Below are 20,962 nucleotides of genomic sequence, written 5' to 3'. Positions count from 1 at the left end.
AGCCTATAGTGAGTTCTTTGATAATTCCATCCTACATAATTGAGTTGCAAAAGTTTCTAGTGGCAATATGTTATGGTGTGGCGGTCTTGCTTATGGGTCAAATCAATAAGTTCGAAAAAGAAAGATTGGAATATCAATCGAATCACTTTTACAAGAAATACAAGGCAATAGAGTTTTGACTGAGATGATACTCGGTCTCAAATATATATAGAATTTATTTGGGCATATTCTTATATAGGGTTGGTTTCGCCCATAAATGATTCAAATCCCTTTAGGGCAAGTGTTGGAAAATTATTTGATGATCAACAATAGATTTTTGACCTCCACACCAACAAAACAATAGATTTTTGACCTCTGCACCAACAAAACATAATATTAGAATTATAAATTTCAAGAGAACTAAAAAACCCTAAACCCTAAACCCATGGGTCCAATGAAACTTTGTTATTGCCTTTTATCTCTACTAAAATTACTGTTTTGAGTAATCACTTTAGAAAGCACCACTCAAAGTGCTATTAAGAGTCATCTTACCTTCAAAGTAATAAATTGACATGACAAAAGATGCTCTTGATTATTAAAAAAAAAAAAAAAATCCTCCATCTATAATAATTCCCATGCCTAAAACTTCCTACCAATAACTCTCATCGAAGAATCTCAAGAATTTGGAAAAACAAAAGTCTTGAAACGAAAGATTTAGCGATTCCGTTCTCAAAGTAAGATGTGATGGAGTGAGAATTGCATTCCCCTTTCAAAGTAAATTATACGTTCATAATCCTTGCCCTCTTTTTTTTCCTTCAACTTCGAGGTATCTTATCCCTAAATGATACTCTCGAAAAAGAGGGAGAGAGAGAGAACGGTATAGGATTCTTCAAAAATGACAAAAGAAAAAAAGGGGGGATGGTTTTTGCTATAAAAGAAGGCACAAAGAAAATTGAAGCAGCAAAGGAAAAGGGCAAGGAGATTACTATGGGCGTTAGAGAATTCCAAATCAGTGATAGAAACGTTGTAATCCATGAGCTTGACGACCTCTATGATTCCACAACCGGTAGAGTTCTCACCGGTTCCTGGGTCTGGAACTCGGCCTTCGTCCTAGCCGAATGGATGGCAACTCAGTGCAAGTTATTCGACTTCGACTTCCGGGACAAGACCGTGATTGAGCTCGGAGCTGGGGCTGGACTCCCTGGTTTGATGGCAGCTTTACTTGGTGCTCGTCGTGTTGTACTTACTGATGTAGAACCATTGCTTCCTGGGTTGTTGAGGAATGTAGATGCCAATGGACTCGAGGATCGAGTTGAAGTAAGGGAACTCGTCTGGGGCTTAGATGAATCGGTGAGTCGAGCAAACGAGTTCGGTGAGTTCGACCTGATTTTGATGTCGGATTTGTTCTATGACTCAGAGGACATGGCCCCTCTAGCACACATCCTAAAGATCATCTCTGGGAAACATAGCAAAATCTGGGCAGCTTCTGAGATTCGACCATGGACAGTCGAGTGCCTTACAGAGTTCACGAATGAAGGATTCAAGGTCGAAGAGTCACAAGTTCAACTAGATGAACCTCGTGAGGAAGACGACGACCACACCATTTTAGACTCGTTTTCTATTTTCCATCTCCAACCACCTGATGAAGAAAGGAACTCCTAATAAAAAAAGAATGTTAATTGGCATGCTTGATATGAGATAAACTGTTCAATTGCCTTTAATAATTCTTTCCATATTACCATCCCTCAATGAAGATAAGGCAAACAAAATGGCATTAAATATGGCAACTTCACAATAGAGCTGAGTCTGATATTATATATCCTAACAAGACCAAAAGATATATACCATATCAAAATACATTCATTCCTGTATGGGGTAGTAGCAGCACTCACTAAGCAAAAGAAAATTATATTAATACTTCCTATAGTCTATAGCCATCCTCTACTTGATGAAATGATAAAGCAGAGTACAGGTACATGTCACGGGGAGGTGAAGGGATGAGATAAGGCAACTTTCACCAGCTGCTGCTGTACAAAAATGTCCATTTGACTGCTGCTTCTGTGTTTTTTTTTTTTTTTTTTCAAATGAATCAGTTGCCAGGGTTATATCACACAAAATGTATAGCCGATCCTACGTATTATGGAACCCTTTTGCCGAAACCGTGCCATGCAGTGCTCCATTGCACAAAATAACATTGGTAGTTTTATTCATTAACACAAAACCTCAAGCAGGAATATGGGTTATCTTTTCTTTCTCAGCCCTGGATGTGCCGCCCTTGTTTTGCTGAAAGACAGCACTTCCGTCTTCTGTCCACTCTTGAGTATTAGTAGATTGCCAAATCCCATGTTACCAACAATGGTTGAGGATAGAACAATCATATTGACCAAAAAATGGCAAGCTTGCAGTCAAGAGGCAGACAGTTGCATACAGATAGCACACCAAGTTGCCGGATGCAAAGACTACCCATCACCGCCGTGAATCCTACACTCTTTCAACCACTAAAGTGAATTTTCTGATTTTGAGAGCTCTGGCCCTGCTGAGGCTGCTGCTGCTGTGGTGGGGCCTGCTGGGTCGAAGGCTGTGTATTGTAATGTGCAAAGGGCTGGGAGTAGAGAGAATTCATCATGCCCTGATGTAAAATTATTATTCTTTATTCAGCAACAAAAAAAAAAAAAAAAAACAGAGAAAATATAACCGAAGGATTAAAATGCAACAGTTGGCGTTAGTCGTATCGAATTGACCCCCCACCCCCCACTTGATGGTAATATATGTGAGAAGATATAACAAGCCAATTGTTCCCACACCCTATCATTCAGTAAAACTTGACAATAAACTATCAAATATACTGAGCATTAAGAGAAACCTGAGACTGTAGTGAGTTTGTATTTGTCACGTTATAGTGACTTTGGGAGGCTTCATCTAGTGAGGGATCGCTGAAACCAACTTGAGTAAATAAACCTTGTGAACCATGGTTCATGTAGTCCTGTGAGACAGATGGAGGTTAAATGCCAATAGATACTTCAGAAATCAAGTCAAGGAAAGCAAAAGAGTAGTAGAAAACCTGCGACATGAAATCATTTCCTGTTCCGAAACGGTTATATCCAGATTGAGAATTCTGGTTCAGGAAGCTCCCTGGAAAGCCACCCTGTGCTCCTTGACTAACATAATCAATGGGATATCCAGTTTGAGAGGCCTACAAATAAACCAAAAGAGAGTATCACACAATGAAAATAAGATATGCCTAACGTGCCTTGAAACATAAGAATGTTCAATCTTGTTACTTCAGAAAAATAGAGCAAATAATTTCTAGTATCAATTGCTCTATATCTTCTACTTAAGCATCTGACTTATATCCTTAAAATTAAACTTGGGCCCTAGTGCTAGCAATCACGAATTACATTCTCGCAGAAAAGTACCTGAGTGGAGAAATCAGTAACATTGTATGGAACATGTGATCCCTGGCTTTTAAAGTCATCGCCCAAGAAGTCCTGATTAATCATCAAATTACTTCAGAAAAGTGGATTAAGGACAAATATAGCAAAAACTAAGCATATTATACACCAATTAAGTACCTGAGAAATTCCTCCCATGGAGTATCCATCACGAAATGTTTGAGTAGGCGGCTGAACAGGCATCTATTGGTTGAACAAACGAAGATACTTTTAGTAAGGTAACCCTCAAGACGGATACTGAGAAGGGAGAGAGAATACACACATTGTTAACAAACCCAAGTTGAGACAACGGACCACCCACGGATGGTTGGCTATTGGGACTCTCCAAACCAGGAAAGTTAAAAGTGGAGCCAAGATTTCCAATATTTTGTTGAGAGCCTTGCTGATTTGGAAGCTGACTACCAATAGGAGCACCAACATTTCCCCGCCCTGCCCCAAAACCTCTACTTCCTGGTTGAGGAACATGAGGAACAGCACCAACTGGTCCATGTACAGCTCCACGAGTTGGAATTCCATATGGATGCGGGGGACCACCATGAAACGAGGGAAGAGGAACTCGTGGCATGGGATAACCAGATGCATGCACTCCAGGCTTTTGCGCACCATTCGGCAGGTGAGGAGGAAAGTACGAACCTGAATTAGGAGATTTGAGTTGTCAATTAAAAAAAAAAAAAAAAAAGGAAGGGCACGATCAATCTACGTGGTCATGAAATGAGCCATAAGTAGCATATGCATCCTTAAGAACAACTTCCGCAAAACGGAGTTGGGAACTTATGAAAATTGTAGAACATCCGGGGAAAAAACATACCTCTACCACGACTACTTCTTCTATCGGCATTAGGACCAGATGGGGCAACAGGCCCAAAATTATCATTGGGGACAACTCCAGGCCCACCAGCAAAGAAAAGACGCCGATCATTGTATATCTGAAGCATAAAAATAATCAGCGAAGAACAATCAATTTAAAAGTCCTCCCACCCCCCTGTTGATCCAGTGGTCTACCTTTTTAGGCTTCTGAAACTGTATCATGCTTTGTTTCAAGTTATTCAAGGGACCCTCAACCAAGCATTCATGTTCCTGCCGGACATTGATAGTGAAGTAAGCCAGAAATACAGCAAATACTTAGCTTAGATGAAAGATGAAAAAATATCACAATTTTATTTTATAAGAATGAACTTTCATCGGGAAATAAAAATATATCATAATAAATCAGGGATCTTAGCTTCAAATATATTGTATCAGAAGGTCACAACTCACTGAAAATCCATATAAATATTCTACTTGAGCACAAAATACCTTGTAATGTGTCAACAAGCTATTCCACAGAGGTTGTTTACTCAAAACCTTTGGGTTTCCAAGAATGACAATACCATATCGAGCTCGTGTTAAAGCCACATTGAGCCTGCGAGGATCGTTAAGGAATCCAATGCCCTAAAAGGAACAGGTTTTATCAGTTACTCCAAAATGATAACCTTATTTGAAAAGGAAATGAAAAGGTTAACAAACAAAATAGTTAATGCACAAGGCAATTAAAATGTCCAACACCTTAAACTCTAGCCTTTGCTTTCTAGGATATATGTACAGCATCAGAAAGGGTACACTTTTAAATTTTCAAGTGAATCGGTGATAGATAGTTAAAAAAAGCTTGAAAAAGACAGTAACTACACCTGAAAATGTAACCCACCTGATGTTCGTTACTCCTTACACATGACAATATGATGTAATCTTTTTCCCTTCCTTGAAATGAATCCACACTTGCAACCTGTCAACAGAAAGAGTGCAGAATTGCAGCAGCTAGTAACGAGGACATCCACAAACTCTTTATAAGCATTACCTCAATTTCCTTGTAAAGTTGCTGTCTGAGAGCACCATTTCTTGACATATAGTTCACAATGTAAGCTCGTTGACCCTCATATGGTGTAATAACTCCAATCTGTAGCAAACAGGATAATAACATATATTAAAAAAAAAAGAAGGAAATATCATCCTGACAACCGAAGATGACAACTAAATTGTACCTGACTAGGGACTACACCACTTCTTAAGAAAGTGGTCACAATTTTTTCTACATTTGCTGCCTCGGTCCTATTTAGGTAGGAAGTTCCACTGGCACTTATCTCCTCTTGTCCCATCTAAAAAATGTTCGATGTTAAAATTGAGAACATGAATGCAAGCAAAACTGAAGACTACTTAGAAACACCATACACATGGGGCAAGTTAGCATAACATAAGCTATGTCAAAACTGAAATTCACTCTTTTTTTTTCCACGAAAGAATATACATTCAAAATGTCCAATTGATGATTATTCCAAAGAAGATACATTTAAAAGCTTTGAAACTGAATATACGTTGCATACAATTCAAGTTTTCTTTGAACGTGTACATCTCAAAACTCAGAGCATGGGCTCCTCCTTTCAAGAGTGCTAAGACTAGTATCTCCTTTATAATTAGAGATTGGTTTGTAGCTTCAAAACTAGGACAACCCCACCATCCCTGGAGGATCCTTTTTCTTTATTCTGCTATTCAAATTCTAAAAGATACGTGAATCCATTAATACCTGAACATAGAAGAACATTGGACGGTTGGGAACTGGCCATGGAAAGTCGATGCCTGCCGATTGCCTTTCATTGATTGTAACTCCATTTTGTAGTGTGCCCTCATAGAAGCTGTTGGAAGGAAATTCAGAAAGGGATGGGTGCATACGATATTGGACCTACAATAAAAGAGAAAGGAGAACATATCATCAACATTCTGATACAATTAGATGTGCTTTACTATTTTAATAGTAAAAATAAGACTAGATATAAAATAAAGGTAAAATACCAGAAGCAGAGTTAAAAAAAATGAAAACTTCTTGGATTCTAGTACGTACGTAAATTACAGGCCAAGAAATAAAATAAAGCAACTCAAAGAATTCATCAGGAGACTCCCTATTCCTTCAAATTATGGAACCCCAAAATGAGAGAACTTTTAAGAAGTTATCAAAATGGATCAAAACAAACTCATCAAAAAAAAAAAAAAAAAAAAGGAATGATCTGGCTTCATTTAATTCCTTCTAAAACCACCACATACTTCTTCTCTTTCTTCAAATTCTAGCTTAGAACCTGTCATACGAATATCATGGTGCACAATAATAGTAGCCTTAGGAATCCCCTTCTTAAAGTGGTCCTTTTTGTGTGTTCAGGCCAACGCATGGTGTTTGGTTGTAAACAATGGTTAGTAAGATTCAAAGTGCATAAGATAGCAAGATTGAGAAGTAATATTCTTGGAAATTTTCTTTGAAGGGGGGGTGGTTTTGGAGGGAAGGATCAGCACGTTTGCTGAATATTGGAGGGTGGTCATTAACCCCAAAAAAAGAAAACAAATCTAGAAAATCGAAAGACAAAGTTCCTTCCACCGCAAATTATTTCTTTTTTACTTTTACTAAACCAACTCCATCATCCACAAGGCCTGAATCGTGGAATCCGTTCTTTTAGCCTAATAAACGGCTTTCATTAAGAACAATGCAAGAGAAACCAAACGAGGTCCTACAGAAACGCAAACCAAAACCACTACCTAGGGGCACTAAGAACAAAAGGCTCCAAGAACTAGAATTAAAAAAAAATGATTACAGAAATATTGTCGTGTGGACCATGGTCCATACTGAAGATTAAAGTGATCCACATCCCAAACTTTATCATAAGGACTCTCGGTACTTATATATTCCAAAGAATCGCAAAAAGGCGATCACCTCAGAATACACATCTATCTGAAAAATAAATTTAGCTAAAAGGAAGTTCCAATTGGAGCCTGATCACAGTGGTCACTTTTTCTAAATATAGCAAGCGCTGAAGTGTTATTCAACCAACAAAAGATGTTTCCAACAGGGGGAAATATGCTATATATAATATAAGAAAAGACTATTCTAATTATCCAGCACTGAAACTGAAAAGAGTGAGTAGTAACATTCTAAGATAGGAAACTTTTCTCGATTGATGTCAAAATAGAAATAAAATTTCATACGTCCCTTGAATCATATGCAAGTAAAAAAAACCAAATACCTGCAATCTAATTGGCTTCACACCAAGAAGAACAAGACGTTCAAAAAGGGATTGAGCCAGCCCTGCACGTGCTGCTTTTTTGCACATAATGACAGGTCCCAGTTGGCAATGGTCACCAACAAGAACAGCCTAAAACAAGAAAAAGTCAGTAGGAGAAAGGAAGCACAATTTAAATAGATGACATCCGTGAATTGAAAACTCGACATGCCTGCTTTGCTCCAAGAACAAGAGGAATAAGACATTCAGGTTCTGTTGCCTGAGTAGACTCATCAATAAGAACCTAAACCAAGGTAAAATCTTTTAAGTTTTTAAGTTATTTTCAATTTCACATTAGTATAACAACAGAGACGACTGCTCTAACCTGGCGAAATCTAAAATTTGACAGGCGAGGATCTCCAGCACCGACACATGTGCAACAAATAACATCTGCACTCTGGGAAATTTCCCTCTCTGTTGCTCTCTTAAGGGCTTTATATTTTTTCTCATCACTGCTAGACAGCTCCCCTGTGATGATTAAACAATGAGACTGCTATTAAACAACAAACTAGCACCTAAATCTTAAATGGAGCAAGAGAAATAGTGCTAACACTAGCTAATACAACTACTCACCAAGAAATACGCTTAGAATAAAATATAGCCATTGCAATAATTAGACAGGCGACGATGGTATTTAATGTACCATTCCTTTTGAAGCCTCTTTCAGGCTTTCAACGACATGTAATTTTCAGACTCCCTTCGTTAACTGTCAAGTTAGATAGAGAACAGTGCAAACATTTTGGCCCATCATTTTTTCCATAAGAAACAGATTTTTCATCGATGTTATGAAATCTAACAGTTGGGTCCATCAGACACCAATTAGGATGTTTAACTGTCACTATTTTATATATCCAGTTCGTAGGTCTGGGTATTTGGGAATAAATAATTAAAAAACCAAGTATTTTTTAACAACTCGCTGAAAGATAATTTTGGTAGATATGTACTACAACAAAAATAATAATCACCCGCCTCAAGTGAAATGTAATTGGACTAACGAGCACACTTTTAGTAGCCTTCACACTGTTTGGACCATTAGTTAAAAAGAGAATAAAAAGAGGGAAAAGGAGCACTTTCCAAAAGGACATGGTGTTGTATACATCAAACTGCGCGCTTACAAGCCCAGTCCCAAGAATATCAACTTATCACAAAAGGATTCAAAACTACGCACTCTGTTTCATGAGATGGAAAAGCAGCCAAGAAGGAACTGAAGCTTAAAAAGAGATGCAACTATTTGATATTTCACGGACAAAAGCATTTCAGAGAAATCAGAGGATGCAAAATCTCCTAATAAGAATATTAGTTACAAAAATGATTTCTCATTTAAAATACAAAGAAACCCATACCTTGTTCATCTTTCAATTGTTGCAACTTATGAAGTTCACTTCTTTCCGATGTGTCAAGATGTCGAACCTATTAAGAGTTTTAATCTATCAAACTTTGCGGTAAAACATGAAAATGAGAACTTAGTCACATTGCAGCTGAGGCTCGAATCCACAATGATCAAATACCTGATAGTGAAGGGTCAAGTGTTCCACAGGAGAACTTACAGCTTCTCTTGATTTTGCACATAGCCTAACAACCTTGATTCAAAAAGCAGGTGAGAAATTGTGAGTGGTATTCAATTTTTATTGCAATAGCCTCAAATAAAACCAAGCAGTCACAACACAAGGTCACACAAGACATATAAAACGATAAACTATTACATCTGACAAACATAATAGGAAAAGTGGTTTCCAAGGAGGAGCAACTGCTAATTTTACCTTTAACCCAGTTGCACTTATCTTCTCTGCCAGTTGGTCCACAGCCACATTACTAGGGGCACAGACCAGCACCTGCCGAGTGAGAACACCTTACGTTCATAATCTGATAACTGAATATTAAAATAAACAAGGCAACTAGAAGAGTGTATTCAAAATGTAGACCTGCCCTTGGCCTTGTTTGGCCATATGATACACTATGGCAGCAGAAGTTACAGTTTTCCCAGTACCCGGGGGGCCCTGAATCAAGCTTATTGGCTTCTGAAGAACACTTTTAACAGCAAAAACCTACCAATAAAGAGAAAACTTCCAATCAAAAAAATGTGGCCAAAATCATGAACTTGAGACATTGTTCTAAGCTTGCCTAAAGGATAAAAACAAATACCAAATAGAATCATAAAAACACATGTAAACACTATGGCTGTAAGAGTTCCCGCTATATCATTAACATGACTCAAACCTGGAATAGATCCAACTTTCATTAGCGGAAACAATAATAGTCACTATAACTATGAAATGTTGTAAAAGGACAAGAGATCTTAAGACATTGTTCTCTTTAATAAAAGCTTAGTTCGACAAAAGAGCATTAAGGCTTGAAGTTAAAAATCAGAATGCACGAAATTAAAAAAATAGTCATAAAACTAATCAAATTGACAAGCTCATTCACTGCTCTTAAGAAGTGTGCAGATCTCAAAAGCAAAAGAAAGGCCTCTATACTTTGCAAACCCCGTGTAAAGCAATCGATTTTTTCTATAAACAAAAAATAGAGTACATTCCATCATCAAAAGGATATTAACATATTGAAGAGAAAACCAGAACTCATTACAAATCATTCCATACGACAACAAGACCCCCCCCCCCCCAAGGTAAACTCCTACAGCATTAAAACAAGAACCAAATTATATTGTTCCTTGATAATCAATACACGTATATTTCAACAAACTCAATATGACATCGAAATTTCAAATCCAAACAAATAAACATGATGCATTTTATTTCTAAGACTAGTTGCATACTTGAGATGCATTGAGTTCTGGGAGACCAGGAGCACCAAAACGACGTGGAAGTGTATTGCGAACCATCTGAACCTCCACTTCGTGTCCTAATAAGTGATGGTAGATATAACTGCACATAAGAACATGCATTGTCATAGCTAGTTGAAATACATATATCAAGCAGCATTTCTTATTATAAATACAATCTCTGTAGCACATTTATTAAAGTGGGGACAGGTTATTCAAGAATGTTGGATCATAAAGAAGGCTCATTGATCCTGATAGAAATTAACTTCTTGATCCATACAGTGCAGACAGTTCTTACCCACTAACACTGGTCTCATCAACAGCAAATGTCTTCATAGCTCCCTGCATTCGGTCGAAACTAGTACTCTTCCACACAAAATCAACACTAAAACCATGGACCACATCAACTGGAACCCCCTATGTACCATAATATAAAATAGTCACTAACAAACGACTTAACCCAGCAAATAAATATAACCATCAAAACTGAGTGCTACCTGGCTAGCACGTAGCTCGAGTGCAACCTCTTCCTGTGCAGTTAGCTTGATCTAACACAGCAGAACAAGTTTATGTCAATACAATTAATTACCAACTCAAGTGAGACAATTTAGTTTTTTAAAGCATAATAATCACTAAAATGTAAGACATGTTATTCACAAAAAATAAAAAAATAAAAAAATAAAAAATAAAATAAAAATTCTGATAGAAAGAACCGAAATAACTTCAGCTGCAAAAACATCAAGCACATTGGAGGTGAATTTATCGACAAATTAACCATACACATATTTTCTACTCCTGACTAAATTGCATTAAAAAAACAATCAGCACCTCACTGTTCACTATTTTGAAAAATACGAATTGTCCATTAGAAAATTAAGAAAAATGTGGAGCAGTATTCATCAAGGCACCGCCCCCCCCCCCCCCCCCCCAATCAAAGATTTCAAACCCACACCTACTTGAGGGAATCTTTTCGTTGGGCTAAATTTTTGTACACCATTATCAATTCTTTCATTTTCTCATAAAATTAAAAAATAAAAATAAAGAGACATACCACATGTCCAACAGAATGCCAAGCTGGATGAGCTGCATCACCAGAATAGCGTAACCTCAACTCATCTCCGGGTACAAGACGCAATTCATTGTCCTCCTATACCAACAAATCAAGCAGCTTAAAAATCAAGAAAAAAAAGCAAAATAAAGCATCCATTTAGCAAATAATAAATACCATCAGTACCTTTGGAAAGACAAAATAAGCTATTCTCTTCTTGTTAAGACCAATGTCCCAACGTACAGTCACATTATCCTTGCTTTGAGATTCTTTCATCATCTAATACAAAAATGGAGAATCATATTATACAGGTCTTTAAATGAAAAACTAATATTACATCATTCATTTAAGGAAAAAAAACAGGAAAATCTACCATTATGGGGTCATGAAGTTAGATATTGCCAGACCTACTGGAAGTATTTTCCTTTAAAAAATAAGAAGAAAAAGAGAAAGGCAAATGAGATAAGGAGTCTTGGTACAATACTTTATCGTAGTCGGCTTCAAGCTTGATAAGAGGTGCAAATACATTTTGATACTGCAATAGGAAAGACAAAATGCCACCTTGTCAATATACATGCATCAAAGAAAAATGAAACTTCACCAGGATTGCTACTAACTAAAGGTTAGATACAACAAGCACACCTGATAAGCATCTTCATATTTTAATGCTACGGGCTGTGGTTCATCATCCACACCAGGTTTTTCAAGATCTTCAAGAGATGCATCTGGGTTTGTCTTCCAAAGTTCCTCAATTTTATTTATTTGTTGGGCACTAATTTGCCGTGCCCTCAACTGCTCTTGCTCAGAAGGAATCTACAAACCAAAATGTTCCTAGGACAGTGACAATGCATACATATTACCACATATCAGAGATATAGATTCTACAGCAAGATACACAAACCTTAACCAGCCACTGCAAAAAGCACCTATCGTCGATTAGAGGGCACCACTGACTCAAGTCCCAATTCATATCCTTAAGAGCATTTACACTCAAGCAAGGTTCCCTACAGAGTAGAACAACCACACTTTCTGTCTTTGCAGAAATAAATCCAAGGAGGAATACATTTCGGCACCCACAATTGTAACACTCGAGAATTGTTTCTCCCAGAGGACTGTCTTTGTGAAGACAAACTTCTTTATGTTTTGCCCGGACCTAAAATCATAGTATCATTCAATAAATAACTAATGTAAGTTCTCCAATAAGATATTTTTTATATATATAAATAAAAGAAACAATTTGATTTCATTATGTACAAATCACAGTTCTCTAGTAAGAAAATTAATAAGGTAATAGCCCATCAAAAAAAGTAAATACGCTTTATTTTCAACATGCATAAAAAACCAAATTCATGTTCTGTCTAGAATTTTATGAAAATAAATAAAAGATATTTTTTCAAAAAAAAAGGGGAAAGCAGAATAGCACGCACGCAAGTTGGAGAAGATGACCGTATAGTCAACGGTTAGTTTCTCAACCTTCTTCTTAACAAATTTGAAGCTAGCCATTTTCACCAATTTTATTCTTTTGACTTAATGTAGGGTATATTGAGGAATTTCGGAGAAATTTGGAATATTCTCGAAGACCCAAAATAAGCTCAAGAAGTCTACAATCAAGTAAGTAACCCAGTACCATGAGAATTGCGCTTAGATGATGTGAATAATTCACAACTTAATTATATGCACCGTCATATAGCTTTCGGATGCATGATCTTGTGAACTCTGATAGATAATTGGACTTATATGCTTCCTAGTGTGCTGAGGTTGGATTATTATCACTTAATAAGCATGATAAGCATGTTGTATGTCTTTATTCATTGTTATGCATTGATTTAGGGTTTGGATAGCCCGTAATTGCCTAGTTATGAGTTGGACTAATTGTTATGTGTCATAGAGTGTTAATTATGGTTCTATAGACTATGAGTTACTCTTTCACGTATTTTGGTCATAGCACCTAGTCATGAGTTTCATAGCCTCCTTGGGTTGACCAAGTACCTTGTAGGGACGGATAAGGCGCAACCCCTATTCGTGAACTAATCAACAGAGGTTAAGGTCTACTTGTTACACATGACTTAGTTGTCACCCATAGAGGAAATCAGTAGCCATGGAGAGTATACTACTGCAGCTTATGTCGGTGGTGCCTAATGGGGAGAGTCATGGCCTTTTAAGTGATCCAGCTCAAGTGGCATAGTGATAGGTAGTTTTACTGTTCTAGCCTGGAAGGGCGTAATGACAGGTAGTTTACTGTTCTAACCTGAAAAAGGTAAAGTAACAGGTAATTACTATTCCTAAGATAGGTAGTTTTACTATTCTAAACCAATAAGGGAACATGAGCAGGTAGTTTACTGTCCCAGTCTAACAAAGTTTAAAAAAGGCATAGTGACAGGTAGTTTTTCTATTCTAACCCACTAAGAGTACATGAGCAGGTAGTTACTATTCTAACATGGAATGGGCGTAGTGACAAATAGTTTACTATCTTAGGAACAGGTAGATGTTGTCCGACACCATTAGGGAAAATCCACTAATTAGAGATCGGTAAGTAGATAGGTATGGCGTGCGGTCACCGTTAAGAGCGAAAAGGGCTCCTCTATACCGACGAGTATTACCGTAAGGCCTTTTTTTCATGGGCCACAGTGACTCGAGGCGCTCCTAGCGTAAGACCGATGAAGGACCTAGACATACGTGAAACCTAAAGCCAAGAAAACAGAAAACCCCTAGGTTGTGAACCTGAGAGGGATTGAGTGCCCCATAAAGGAGGTATTCTGAGGGTAGTTGTACAGTGACCTACCAAGCTTGGTATAGCCGTTTAGCCATAGTTTGGGCGATCGTTAAAAACAGTTATGAGCACATAGCCTAAGTTTCTGTTTATAGGATTAAGTCAGACAAGAGCCTACAAGTAGGTTGCTTATAGAGTATTTTTATATTGTTGAAGGCGGGAGCATGCAGAGACATGTAGCTGCAAGGGGTGCCTTTTAGATCGAGTCTTCTTCCTTGTCATTTTACTATTATTTTAAAGCTATTCTTGAAACTTGTGTATTTTGTAAACGGTTTTGATTTGACTCTACAGATATTACCTTTAAACTATTTTTATGTTGGTTTTGAATGCAACTTTTAAATTTCTTTGAGTCTCCTATTTTACAAAAGAAAATTTTACAGCCCCTTTTACCCTTGAGTGTAGTGACAACCTGTAATTCGAGGTATCAAAAATCGGGTCGTTACATGTTACTTCCAATATTTAACTACTAGAGTTGTATAAGAATAAGGCTACATTTAATCAACTTTTAAAGTCCCATTAAAACCTGACCAACAAGTAAACTAATATGGACATTGCACAAGAAAACTGTGATTCTATCCAAAAAGACATTACACGTCAAAGAATTTTGGATGAGAAAAATACAGAACACAGCATAATAACGTAAAGATACAACGTGGTACAAATAGCATTCCCCATTCGTGCAACTGAAAAATCGACCGACAAACAGAGAAATATAACAGCCCTTTCTCATGTCAATTTCACCTAGGCTAAACGGCATAGTACGTCCACAATTTCCATACGAGGCAAAACAAATCCTGATAAGAGAGTATCATAATAAACGCCTATTGCGCAACACTGTCACATGTTATTCAACATTCATCGGCAATTGATCATCATCGAATTTCCGCCATACGAAGGAAAAATAAAGTTTTAAAATTATAAAATTTCCACACACTGAAAAATCTCGGGAAGAACACGCGGAAACAAATAACAAAGACAGAATAGCGTACCAGGTGATTCACAATATGGGACCCAGACGTGTTCCCTCGCGAATTGCAGAACCACTTACGGCATGACGGCACGTTACACCTCACAACGCAAGCCGGATTCGAAATCCCACAATACCTACAAGCATGCTCCGTGAAATTTCCCTTCCCAAACTCATAATTATCATCATCCCCCGTATCCTCAAACGTCAACCCACTCATCCCGGCAGCCAATGCGTCAACCATTTGATTATTACCGCCGCTATTCCCTGAACCTCCACCAGTCCGGCCCTTCGTGGCACTTCCCGGTGCAGCCGAAACCGGAGATGCATCAGACTGATGATCCGACCCACCACCACGGTCCGTATGATCCGCTAACGAATCGGAAGGAGTCGGCCACGCTACAGGGGACCTAATAGGGTCGCGAAATTCAGGATAATCGAAGTCTTCTCCCTGTGTGTTGAACTCAAGAAATGTGTAGGCGTCGTTCCCCGTATCAGGTTGAGATGCCGTTTCAAACAAATTGTTCTGCTGCGAATCCATGGAAATCAAAGACCAATAACAATGATATCAATCCCAATTAGAAATAGAAGATGAAGAATCAGGATTTAGGTGGTTGGAGTTCAAGGTTCGGAAGAAATGGAAATAAAATTAGGGTTAGGGTTTGGCCTGGCATTACAAGAGAGAGACACAAAAATGGAACAGGAACAGGAAACTGGGAAAGGTAAAAAGAGAGTTTTTTTTTTTTCAAAATAATAATAAATAAATAAATAATTAAAAATTGGAGTGTTTGTAGTTCACGCGCCGAAGTGGTTGGTTAAAGTCGCGTGAATCCGACCGTGACGTGTCAAGAAAATACTGTACGCTGTTAAAGCGCACGTGTGGCGCGTGCCCTCGGTGTTTGGCTACGGAGATCTTTTTTTTTTTTTTAATAAAATCAATTTTTATTTATGAATTTCACACGTGGAATTTCAGCCTCGTCAATGGGCTCAAAGCCCATTTGTCGGCCCATGTTCTATTTAAGTTCAGCCCAATTTTAAATTTTGACCATATATATCATTTGATTGAATTCGATATGAAATCACCATTTTGAAGATCGAAATTTGGATAATATTTGATTCAGCTAGTCACCCAATTGATTAAGCTTAGTATTGATTCAATTCAACTGTGTATACGTATATATAGGTTTTAATATATGTTATAATTTAGAGATATTTACTGAGTGGAATAGTGAGTGGAATAGAGATAGGGAAGGCTTCTCTGTCCTTGCCTCCTATTTCAATCTTTATCCCGACAAAATTTTTAAATTATTTTAGTGGAAATCAAAGTCGGGACTTTCCACGTAGAACTTGTAGAACTTGGAGGATCATATTCTTTGTGCATAATTTTTTTTCAATTTTTATATCTATTTTTAAGAAAATATTAATTTTTTAAAAAAATTAATGGATAATATCCGTTTTCAACCTATTTTTTATTAAAAAAATATGAAAAATATCTAATAAATTAAAAAATAATTTATAAAAACTCAAATTTCAATATTATAAAATAGTATTTTAACATAAATCAATAAATATTATTTATTTATTTACTAAATAGGGTGAATGGAAAAGGGGTGGGGTGGGAATTTGGCGGGGTTAGGGTAGAGTAGAGGACGAGATGACTTTGCTTAGTTGATGAAAAAAAATCTCTCTTCAATCTCTCAACCATTTCCCCTCGATAAAAAAAATATATCTATAATTTTAAAAACGAAACTTATAATAAATGATGGTCGTCAAGCTAAACGTTCATGGAAAAGTGAAGGTAGTTGATTGATTCAGGGCACGGTCCTCCTTCTTAGAACCCATTGAGAGGGGCCTCGACCCAAAAAGGGGAGAGTGGTCGAGCAGTCAAAAGCGACAACGGTAAATATGTTGAAGTTTTTCTATATAGGTTCGAATCCTACCTTTCCCACTTGTTTGTTATAGACTGAAAGAAGAGAAAAGAGGCATCATTGTAGGAAGGCCCACCGAGCTTCACTCTTTCTTTTTTTCCGTGGTGTGAAGTGAAAGTGTATCGTATTTCAGTTTAGAGAGGTTGGCGTGTGAGGGCATTTTGGTCATTTTCATCTACCGATAAATTTTTGCCAACAAATACAAGAAAGAAAGGCAACAAGTAGTATATTGATTGTATTAGGATTGGCATTGAGAGCCAAAGCAACTTTATTTCTACAGCTAAGTTATTTAAGAACAAGATAGAGAGTACCAATGAATTGAGAGACCATTTCATCAATACCGTCCATTGACGATCATTCATGCGTTCTTAACGGAACCACCTCTCTTATCGAGTTCGTCCAAAGCTGCCCACAATCTCGGATCGTCGTAGTCCTTTACGACGAGGGCAGGCTTTGCTTGCATCAATAAGTGCTCGGGATTTCTCGTAGCTATACCGACGACAGGCATCTCGGCTGCCACTCCGGCTTTGATCCCCGATACAGAATCCTAGCAATGCAAAGCAGTCAAGATGTGTCAAGTTCCATCATTGAACGTTCATGGAAAAGAAAAATTGTTCTTCCAAAGAAGGCAGACCTCAAAGATGAAAGTGTGATCCTTTGTCACTTTGAGTACTTGCAGAGCCTTTAGATATGGTTCTGGATGTGGTTTGGCATGCTCACATTCACCACCTATAATAACAGCCTCGAAGAAATCGGTAAGACCAAGCATGGAGATCATGAGCTCGGCGTTCGGTCGAGGGGCGTTCGTAACTGCAGCACGTTTCAGTCCGCGATCTTCTATCCATTTCTTCACTTTATACAAACCGTTCACGGGTTTTAATTGTTCGGTAACCAATCTGTTGCATCAAGTTATTTGATTATATTGTCTAATCAGACCTATAAAGACATTCTAAGGTATGAAGAGAAAGATTTACCTTCGAAACATAGCCTCCTTCTCGTCGCAAAATTTCAAACCTCGTTCGAAATCATCTGGGAATATTGCTCGGGCAACATCATCGTTATGCTTGCCAGCAACATTTTTAATGAAAAACTCCTCATCAATAGGAACCCCACCATTGAAACCAATCTGCAAATCATATCAGCATATGATACTGTAACAGCTCAAGCCCACCGCTAGAAGATATTGTCCACTTTAGCCCGTTATGTATCACCATCAGCCTCACGCTTTTAAAATGCGTCTACTAAGGAGAGGTTTCCACACCCTTATAAGGCATGCTTCGTTCCCCTCTCCATCCAATGTGGGATTTCACACTCCAACCCCCCTTAGGGGCCCAATGTCCTCGTTGGCACACTGCCGCCCGGTGTCTGGCTCTGATACCATTTATAACAGTCTATGCCCACCGCTAGCAGATATTGTCCGTTTTAGTCCGTTACGTATCACCGTCAGCCTCAAGATTTTAAAACGCGTTTACTAGGGAGAGGTTTCCACAACCTTATGATGAATGCTTCGTTCCCCTCTCCAAACACTCCAACCAATGTGGGATCTCACAATCCATCCTCTTGGGATCCAGCGTTCTCGCTAGCACACCGTCCGTTTGGCTCTTATACCATTTGTAACAGCCCAAGCTCGCCGCTAGCAGATATTGTCTACTTTAGCCCGTTACGTATCACCGTCAGCCTCACGGTTTTAAAATGCATCTACTAGGGAGCGGTTTCCACACCCTTACAAGGAATGCTTCGTTCCCCTCTCCAACTAATTTGGGATGTTGATCTTTTCCTTCTAAACAAAACAAAATGAATCTAACCTCTTGAAGCATTTCACGGAAGGCATAGTAATGAAGGGGATCCGAATCACACAATGTTCCATCTACATCGAAAAGAACTGCTTCCACAGGAGCAAGCATGACAAGAGAGCTTTTGCTGGCTCCACAAAATACAAGCAATAAGGAAGCCAGAATAGCACAGGCAAACCAAATCATTTAAAGCAGTAAGAGCTGAAGGGAAAACTAAAAAGGACTTTGGTGGACTTTGTTAGTCTTACGTTTGACTAGAGTCGTGACAAACAAATGTTTCGATCTCGTGCTCGTACTTCTTTCTTTTACGACATTTATTAGGTTAATTTCCACTTTAGTCTCCATAGTTTGCGTTTTGTTTCAAGTTGGTTCTCATCGTTTTAAAATTTTAAAAACCTTGAGGGGAAGCTCGAAAGAGAAAGCCCAAAGAGGACGAGGACAATATTTGCTAACAGTGGGCTTGGGCCATTACAAATGATATCAGAGCCAGACACTGAACAATGTGTCAGCGAGGAGGTTGAGCCCCAAATGAGGGTGGACATGAGGCGATGTGCCAGCAAAGACGCTAGGCCCCAAAAGGGGGTGAATTGTGAGATACCACGTCGATTGGGGAGGAGAACAAAGCATTCTTTATAAGAGTGTGGAAACCTCTCCCTAGGTGACGCGTTTTAAAACTTTGAGGGGAATCTCGGAAGGGAAAGCCCATAGAGAACAATATCTGCTAGCAGTGGGATTGAGCCGTTATATAGCTAAAGTGGTTTTAGTTAAGTCTCTCAAGTTTGTTGTCCCGATATCAATTTTTGTATACTCTTTTACTGTGAGATCCCACATCAGTTGGGGAAGAGAACGAAACATTCTTTATAAGGGTGTGGAGACTTCTCCCTAGCAGAAACGTTTTAAAAACTTTAAGAAGAAGTCCGAAATGGAAAGCCCAAAGAGAACCATAGCTGCTAGTTAGCAGTGAACTTGAGCTGTTACATTTACTATGTATGTTTTCTTTTGACGTGGCAAAAAGAGGCAATGAGCTGACATTTAAGATCAGATTGGAATCACTTTGTTAAGCACTTAAAAAGTCATTACAAACCGTTCATAGTACGAGATATATCTAGAAGTTGGTTGACGATATGAGAAACGGAGGGTCGGGCGCGTTTCCAGGTAAAGGGAGACTGGTAATGCAATGAAACCAAACTAAAACTTACAAAACTACAGGCACCAAATTGAAATAAAGCACAAACTCAAAATGCATGGCATACGCCATCAAAATTTGATCGAACCTAATTACCAGAGATTGATGGCTCTATGATGATCTAAATCAAATACCAACTTCTTCAAGCGTCAAGATCAATGACTTCACTTTTTCTCCACCAAACAAATCTCTTAAAAATTTCACAAATGCAGAAAGAAGAACCCTAATTTCAATTAAGATATAGTATTAGAAAGAACGCGAGAAATCAAGAGCACGATCAAGAAGAATCACAAGAATACAGAGACACATTTCAAAATGCATCAGAAAATTAGGTCATAGTTTGCGATCACGAACAAGTTTCAGATTGAAAACAGTAAAGCATGAAATCAACAAAGGAAAACATCTGCGGGCTGCGAATTTACCTGTCGACGGAATGTTCATCTTCTGAAGCCGTCATCGCCGGCAGAGATCGATGAAAAGATGCAAAAGCTTGTGTCCGTGTGTGGGAATGTATGTGTTGTTTGCAATGGGTATTGAGAAGCAGCGAAAATGGAGATGGGTTTTGGGAGAACAGAGCAAATGCAGGTTTATAGAGACGTGGGGAGCTAGAGAATGAGAATCCGGCATGGGGAATATGCGACTACTCATTGTCTTTTATTGCTATCTATTCTGTAATTTGTGCATATATTGTTCCCTTTTTGGTAAGGAAATTCGAACATTGATCACTAGTGATGAACACGTTTTAGACGAATCCTGTTGGCCTATATGTTCGTGTTCATGCAAATCAAATTATGCGTATCTAAAAACACATACTCACAATACTCCCAATAAAGAGATACAAGTAAATCTTCCCACAAATTTTAGGTCGACAACGTTTCGAAACAGATATTTTCTTCGAGAATTGGAAAACCTTCTAAATTAACTACAACAAATAACGTGGGTTCTCATCATTTTCTCAACGCATCTCTCTTATGTATTAATTCA

General features: G+C 38.1%; 3 protein-coding genes across 4 annotated transcripts; 1 reads left to right on the top strand and 2 right to left on the bottom strand.

The window, feature by feature from the left end:
* The first annotated feature begins 966 nt into the window (after window positions 1-966).
* Window positions 967-2,056, top strand: LOC111810636 (uncharacterized). Its single transcript, XM_023697372.2, has one exon. The coding sequence runs from the start codon at window positions 967-969 to the stop codon at window positions 1,639-1,641; it is 675 nt and encodes a 224-aa protein (XP_023553140.2). The 3' UTR covers window positions 1,642-2,056.
* On the bottom strand, window positions 1,729-15,798 carry LOC111810634 (regulator of nonsense transcripts 1 homolog). Its single transcript, XM_023697368.2, has 29 exons — window positions 15,094-15,798; window positions 12,236-12,487; window positions 11,977-12,147; window positions 11,819-11,869; window positions 11,521-11,613; window positions 11,338-11,433; window positions 10,784-10,834; window positions 10,585-10,703; window positions 10,281-10,389; window positions 9,430-9,552; window positions 9,268-9,339; window positions 9,016-9,087; window positions 8,851-8,917; window positions 7,833-7,975; window positions 7,680-7,751; window positions 7,472-7,600; window positions 5,989-6,144; window positions 5,450-5,563; window positions 5,266-5,364; window positions 5,116-5,193; window positions 4,728-4,862; window positions 4,434-4,508; window positions 4,240-4,357; window positions 3,694-4,064; window positions 3,552-3,614; window positions 3,396-3,467; window positions 3,041-3,172; window positions 2,843-2,962; window positions 1,729-2,608 (listed from the first exon to the last, which is right to left on the bottom strand). Exons 1-29 carry the CDS (start codon window positions 15,610-15,612, stop codon window positions 2,471-2,473), a joined length of 3,810 nt encoding a protein of 1,269 aa, XP_023553136.1. The 5' UTR covers window positions 15,613-15,798; the 3' UTR covers window positions 1,729-2,470.
* Window positions 15,799-17,208: 1,410 nt separating this feature from the next.
* LOC111810635 (haloacid dehalogenase-like hydrolase domain-containing protein Sgpp) lies at window positions 17,209-20,643 on the bottom strand. Of its 2 annotated transcripts, XM_023697370.2 has the most exons (6): window positions 20,401-20,643; window positions 20,075-20,201; window positions 18,805-18,919; window positions 17,974-18,125; window positions 17,634-17,895; window positions 17,209-17,546 (listed from the first exon to the last, which is right to left on the bottom strand). In XM_023697370.2, the coding sequence occupies exons 3-6, from the start codon at window positions 18,901-18,903 to the stop codon at window positions 17,358-17,360; spliced, it is 702 nt and encodes a 233-aa protein (XP_023553138.1). In that variant the 5' UTR covers window positions 18,904-18,919; window positions 20,075-20,201; window positions 20,401-20,643; the 3' UTR covers window positions 17,209-17,357. The 2 variants fall into 2 exon arrangements, with proteins under 2 accessions (XP_023553138.1, XP_023553137.1); XM_023697369.2 differs by lacking the exon at window positions 20,075-20,201 and having other exon boundaries at window positions 20,401-20,642.
* Window positions 20,644-20,962: the final 319 nt, after the last annotated feature.

The sequence above is a fragment of the Cucurbita pepo genome, chromosome 14 (assembly GCF_057944985.1).
Source record: "Cucurbita pepo subsp. pepo isolate OVF chromosome 14, ASM5794498v1, whole genome shotgun sequence".
In the NCBI taxonomy this organism is placed as follows: Eukaryota; Viridiplantae; Streptophyta; class Magnoliopsida; order Cucurbitales; family Cucurbitaceae; genus Cucurbita; species Cucurbita pepo.
This window is presented reverse-complemented; position numbering and strand designations above follow the sequence as displayed.

Bases quoted from the DNA above. Each gene is read 5' to 3' on its own strand.
- LOC111810634 (XM_023697368.2), bottom strand. From the start codon at position 15,612: ATGGATTCGCAGCAGAACAATTTGTTTGAAACGGCATCTCAACCTGAT. The intron at 10,835-11,337 runs GTATGTCTCTTT...CTGCTGTGTTAG, and splicing joins GGCATTCTGTTGGACATGTG to ATCAAGCTAACTGCACAGGA. The intron at 7,976-8,850 runs GTATGGGTTTCT...TAATCATCACAG, and splicing joins ACAATTGAAAGATGAACAAG to GGGAGCTGTCTAGCAGTGAT.
- LOC111810635 (XM_023697369.2), bottom strand. From the start codon at position 20,435: ATGACGGCTTCAGAAGATGAACATTCCGTCGACAG. The intron at 17,896-17,973 runs GTAAATCTTTCT...TTGATGCAACAG, and splicing joins AAGGAGGCTATGTTTCGAAG to ATTGGTTACCGAACAATTAA. The intron at 17,547-17,633 runs GTCTGCCTTCTT...TTGCATTGCTAG, and splicing joins ATCACACTTTCATCTTTGAG to GATTCTGTATCGGGGATCAA.
- LOC111810636 (XM_023697372.2), top strand. From the start codon at position 967: ATGGGCGTTAGAGAATTCCAAATCAGTGATAGAAACGTTGTAATCCAT.